This window comes from Neolamprologus brichardi, chromosome 9, assembly GCF_056152115.1.
Source record: "Neolamprologus brichardi isolate AB-2024 chromosome 9, ASM5615211v1, whole genome shotgun sequence".
Taxonomy (NCBI): Eukaryota; Metazoa; Chordata; class Actinopteri; order Cichliformes; family Cichlidae; genus Neolamprologus; species Neolamprologus brichardi.
Window position 1 is genome coordinate 23,981,704 of NC_142112.1, and position 6,000 is coordinate 23,987,703.

The following is a 6,000-nucleotide window of genomic DNA, read 5'->3' on the forward strand; positions in this document are numbered from 1 at the left end:
CAAATCAGCAGTTTCTGAAATAACCAGACCAGCCCGTCTGACCCCAACAACCATCCCACATTCAAACTCATATAAATTACTTTTCTTCTCTATTCTGACTCTCAGTTGGAACTTCAGCAGATCATCTCCAATACGAAATGCACTCATTTACTGCAATGTGATTGGCTGATTAGATATTGAATGAACAACAATATAATAAAGTGGTTGGTAAGGATATATGTGGATTTTATTTAGTCCATGTTTAATGTCATAACTTTAAAGCTTCTCTATCAAGTGTGTTGTGTAACCTGTTGCAACACTAGTAGTTTTATGCACATTTTCTCCCTTACCAACAGGCTTTATTTTATCTTCAATGTTAAATACATAAATAAAACTATATTTACTATATTATCTAGTGTCACGGGGCTGTTTCACAATATTCTCCATGTGTTTAAAAGCTTCAAAACATTTTTGAGTTTCGTTTGTTTCTGTCAGTGACTGCAAGTCTCTTTGACACTGTAAGAGCTCCATCTGGTGTAATATTTGGAAAGTACACTCAGCGTGGTCAGTATTTCAGGTGTGCTGTGGCATATTATTTTTAATTTGGTTACTTGGCCAAAATCTTTTTTGTTTTGCTTTGCATGCAAGTTCAGATTTAAAATTCTGCATATAGACATATATAAAAGTTAAATGGGCCCATTAGTCAAAGTAATTAACATTTTTCATGTTGGTACTGTTCAATCACTGCTGCAGGTTTTCCTGCCATGAACTCACAAAGCAAAAATAAGGAAATGGAAAAAAAGACACTGTTTATTAATGAAATGTCAGTTTTACCAGATGGGGAAAATGCCCTGTAATCAAAAGAGTTTTTGGCAGTTACAATAAATGACACAGTTCCATCATTTCAATCATTATAAATAGAGTCACAAAACAGTAAACCCACAATTTATACAAATAAGGAGTCCAAGGATTAGAGACTCAGGCTGGTCTCGCCAACATAAAGGGTTTTCTAACCTGCAAACTGTCACATTTCAGTTACAGGCTGGATTTGTACTGTATGTTTTCTTTTAAAAACAAACTTTATCCTTCGTTTTCATTTCAAGAGGAAAAAAAAATGCTCCAAATGGTTTGGTTCAACATCTTAAAAACATTTTGTTACAAATCATTTGGTCAGCAGTGTATTTAAATACAGTTTCTCTACTGGAAAATGCTGAATCAGTAAAACCTCCTACATATCAAAAATATTAGCATCACCAAAATCCTACACACAAAATATCCAGTAGCGGCTGACAGGCATAGGATTTTTAAAACCAATACCGAACAATATTTTTTCTTCTGGGTTCACAAAACATAAAGTTCCCAAACATTTGTTATCTGTAATTTCTTTATGAGTCCTTACTGAGATATCATGACAGCGTACTTTAAAAATAATCTTGCTTTATAGTCACAACAAGTTGCAGATTACTCGTTTATGCTCAGCCCGACTCTACTCAGATCAGCTGCTTGTGTTTGTGGCGTTCACACTAATGCTGCCCACAGAGATGTTGCAGAGGGTCCTCTGGTTCACACACTACACCAACATCAACATTCATACCATGGATGGAGGGCGTGTTCTCCATCTCTCCTTTACTTTTTAATTTTTATTTATGATGGTTATACATAGATGCCGATATCAACAGCGAACATACCCGCCGCCCCAATATAACAGTTGGACTCAATTAATCAGTAGCATAACAATTAAAAACAAAATTATGTTGTTTGAACAGTTCACTATTCCCTAATCTTAAAATCTACTTGAAACCTCGCAGCCCCAGTGAACTTCAGTGAATCTAAAGGCTTTTCATCAAGCAAATGCCAGGAATTCAGGATAAAACAACCTTTTTTAAGAAAAAAGTAAAGTCTAGCATTACTAAAGGGCACACATGTGTAAACTGAAGCTACATTACAATAAAACTAATGATAGCTTTTTGTCCCTCTCTAACAGTGCAATAAAGTTAAAGACCTTCAGATTGCTGTAAGAAATGCAGCCTTAAAAAGTCCTCGAACAAGGGATCAAACATTAAAAAAGAAAGGATGGATTTTACATAATTCCTGATGCTACGTGTTTAACTAACTATATAAAACTAACGATCTACTTCCTCTGATATTGAGTGCAACTTTTAGCCATTAAAAACGGAGTGCGTAAGAAAAACAAAAACTGACAGTAAAATTATTCTTAGTCTACTTCTTCAGCAGCACAGCGGTGGTATTTATCTAGATTTCTATGTTTACATCAATGTGAGAAACAAATATTGGACCTACTCCACTCCCTAGGAAATAGAGGCTTTTTAAACAAACCAACAGGTAAACAGAAAACAGGAACATATTCAAAGGACAATTTTCATAATTGTCTCCATAAATAGTGCAGTTTTTCTAACAAACTGCAATATAATCAGTGCTTTTACACGCTCACATACTTTCTCATATGTGGAAACATGAAATAGGAATTACACTGGAGAAGAAGGATTACTTATTGTTGGAAACGTGTACATTCAATACAAAATATGCTGTTTAATATCCTGTTATAGGTAGTTAAAACAAACCTTTCATGTTCTTGTCTACGAATTTTAATAATACCTTTATAAGAAGAGCTTGCTTCTTCTTTTTGCATCATTGTGAATGCATACCAGACTCCCAAGGCCCGTACTATGAAGCTGGATTTGGCAGACACTCATCTTGCTTCATCTTGCTCCTAAGTCTGCAGTGGGTGTGTTGCTTTCAGTCTCTTTTACGTGTTTAACCTTTTCATGTTTCTCCCATTGTATTATTTTATCTTCCTTTGTAAAATCAGCGGCTATACTGCCAGCAGTTATCCACGTTTGTGATTGGTCAGATACTGCCAACACCACCCCTTTCAATTGAAGGCCCAAAGGAGACCCTGGGTTAATTTCAGGGAGTCAATAATTAGCTTCACGTGACTGCTGATTGCCAGCTTTAGCATAAGTAAACAGGTAGCATAAAGATACCCTGGTATGTTGAACTTTCTTCATAGTACAGGTCTCAGGAAGAACAGCTAAGGCTGACCTTAGCAATAGCTTAATAAAACAAGCATATTGATATTATCACAATTTAGAGATCAACAGAAAGGATGCAAGCAAATTTTGGAGATGAGGTGAAACAACTTTCTTCTAACGAGGGGTCTAAAATTAGTCGTTGTTAAAAAACAAACAAACCTCAAAATCAAACCACAGCTGAACATATGATTAACACATTCCCTTTAAGAACAGACAGTGAAGTTACTAAATAACGGAGCCCTTAAATGTGAACCTTTGCAACGAGAAGCTGAGCACTGGCTATAAAATGTATAACAAAATAAACCAAATCTATCAACCATATTTGCACTGCCACACAGAAAGAAGTAAAGCAACCATAGCTTTACATTTACACATTTTTCCTTTTTAGGCTATAGAGTAATTCAGTTAAGCTACATTAAATAATTTAGTTATCATACGCCTACCAGCGCGGGACGGACTATCTTATTTTCTGGGAAAAGTACAACTGAAATCAATTTTAACTTGATGTCACTGAGTGTAAAATGATTATGAAAAGCTAATCAGTGCTCTGTGACAGCAGAAATACTGAGCTGGGTGTGAGAACAAATGCATTCAATTATAAACCCACCAACATAACGGGAAAAACTTTGACTGAAAAAAGGCTCTTCCATCTTCTTTCAAAACTTTTCCTAAAAGTTAGGCTTGACTGGGATTCATCAGTGTTGTTCTTCATATGCATTTTTCCCTGGTTTGCGGTTAATCGGAGCATTTTAAGAATCCAAAAATCACTGCATTTTTCGATATTCTTGTTGTACACAAATGTACAGAAAGTTCGAGTACATACGGCACATGAGAAAATACGAGCCTGTTATTGTACTTTTTCAATCTTTTGTTAAAAATCCACAAGCCGATTACGTCCTCGCTCTTTCTCACCTGCACTGAAAACTGCAGCGGTGCAACAAATTTCGCTGTCCTGCGCTCTTCAGACGCCACAGTCGCTGGTTCTGTCTTGGACTTTGCGAGTCAGGATGAGCACGGTAGACAAGGAGGCAACGGAAACGTGGAAGAGGAGCTGCCACGCATTTCTCAAGCCGAGCAGGTGCAAGTTGCATAGGACGATCACACTTAACAGAGTGAAGCACTTCAGTTTCTTCAGAGATGAGTGGAAAAGGTAGAGGTGGCACTACGGAGCGATTCACACGGAGAAGCGTCAGAGAAAGATGGGCGGCAGCATATTTCTGTTTGCAATCAAGAGTCAAGCTACTATGTGAACTACTATTTACCTGAAAAACACAGCAAGCAAATGCCAGGAGAAATGCCACAACATTCCAAATGCTTTCATAATCATCCTGCGAAAACGAAAATAATACATAAACTTTTAAAAAAGTTGATTTGTAATTCCGGTCTCAGTCGGCTTGCTGCGTTTATTTCTGATTAATTCACCCAATTTGTGCACACCTCATGATAACAACTCAGCTTTCACAGTAAAATGCTAATGCACAGCGGTCAGTTCAGCCAGCTTACCTTATCTGTAATTAAAATTAGCTTATGCAAGCCTATTTCCAAATCTCCCGACTTAAACAAACAAACTGGTTTGCTATGCAAGAGAGAAAGTTACAGCTTATGATTGTTTTTTCACATCATTTAGACTCCCCAAGTAAACAGCACCATTAATAATATTTGAAATGACAGTAATCAGATGCCAGCACTAATTGTACCTGGAACGTGTACTCCATGAGGTGAACCCCACGGATAACATTCAAAGACGCACACATGATATTGAGGATGAGAGAGAGGATGCCCGGGGCCGTCACTGGTTCCAGTCTTTGATTTTGACCTGTTAAACACAAGAAAGCAACAATATAAACACTTCAAAACAAGAAAACACAATGAGAAGCAAGAAAATATCCTCATTCCAGCATTACAAAGAATTCATACTGGCTGTGAAAGGCAGGAAGCAGAGTGCTTTGTTTCAAGTGCTTTTAGCCTTACCAGATCCAGGACCCTGCTCCATGTGCCCATTTGCAGTGCCATTGGTTAGCTCCACCTCATCCAGGTTTATTACTTGAGGTGGATGGATCCTCAGCTCCTCCTGGACTTCTGCCAAAGTCACCTCTAGGGCCGGGCCACCACTGTGGTTGTACTGCTGCTTCAGCTTCTGAATAATGCTGTCTGTCAGTTGGCAGCAAGAGTCAGAGGTAAATTCAAAGATTTAATTTATTTAATTGTGTTTTAACACATCTTAAATTTAAAGCAAAAGAAAGAAAAAACTATTGCAATCCCAAAAGACACTATCAAATCTATACGAGGCAATTTCGCTCCCCTCACCAAATTCCAAAAATGGATATGGCCTGGCTGCCAAGGCAACAACAGTGCTTTTGAAGCATGCTGTGAACTCCCAGCGCAGATCTTCCAGGAAGCAGAAGGCTTTAGCAACAGGGAGGCTGCAGTGACACACAGTCATGTAGGATACACCCTCTGAAGAGACGAAGCTGAACAGGTGAGAGGAGAAAAGGTGTTTAGTAAACAAACAGCCTGAAGCAGCATGACATGGATGCCCCTCTGTTCACATGGACAACACTGCATATGTCGACCGTACCACAAAATCAAATACGTGCTGATTTGCTTTAAGGCTGTGTGTTGTGCATTTTTGCAGTTAGAGAGGTTCTTATGAATCTGTGTGCTGCCGCTTTCTTACTATATATTGAGCTCCTGGCCCTTAATGGTCCCTCTGTCTGGGAAGCGGGCCAGCGCCTTGCTGATGGTCTTAATCTGCTGCTTCCTCTGCTGGAGCTCTCGGTTGTGTTCAAAGTCTGTGGAGGCTGACAGGGGGAGTCCATCCCTGACCCGAACCACAAAGGCAAACAGGATCACAGACATTATCCACTCGGTCCATGAAGCACACACTGCCTACACGGAGCACAAAGCAAGATCAGATTACTGTTATCATATTGATTGGAATAGCACATTTAAGTTGGGGATATAGTGC

At 38.6% G+C, this 6,000-nt stretch overlaps 1 protein-coding gene across 3 annotated transcripts in view; it reads right to left on the bottom strand.

Moving 5' to 3' along the window:
* Nucleotides 1–3,800: 3,800 nt before the first annotated feature.
* Nucleotides 3,801–6,000, bottom strand: part of sec22c (SEC22 homolog C, vesicle trafficking protein) — a 3,629-nt gene continuing 1,429 nt past the window's right edge. For 2 of the 3 annotated variants that reach the window (XM_006795137.2, XM_035909672.2), the window contains exons 2-7: nt 5,710–5,921; nt 5,340–5,503; nt 5,004–5,183; nt 4,730–4,848; nt 4,295–4,360; nt 3,801–4,194 (exon numbers count right to left, since the gene is read on the bottom strand). In XM_006795137.2, the coding sequence (XP_006795200.1) occupies nt 3,994–4,194; nt 4,295–4,360; nt 4,730–4,848; nt 5,004–5,183; nt 5,340–5,503; nt 5,710–5,891 (912 nt within the window). In that variant the 5' untranslated portion in view covers nt 5,892–5,921 and the 3' untranslated portion in view covers nt 3,801–3,993. The remainder of the gene's footprint in view (nt 4,195–4,294; nt 4,361–4,729; nt 4,849–5,003; nt 5,184–5,339; nt 5,504–5,709; nt 5,922–6,000) is intronic. The other variant, XM_006795138.2, reaches the window with a different exon arrangement.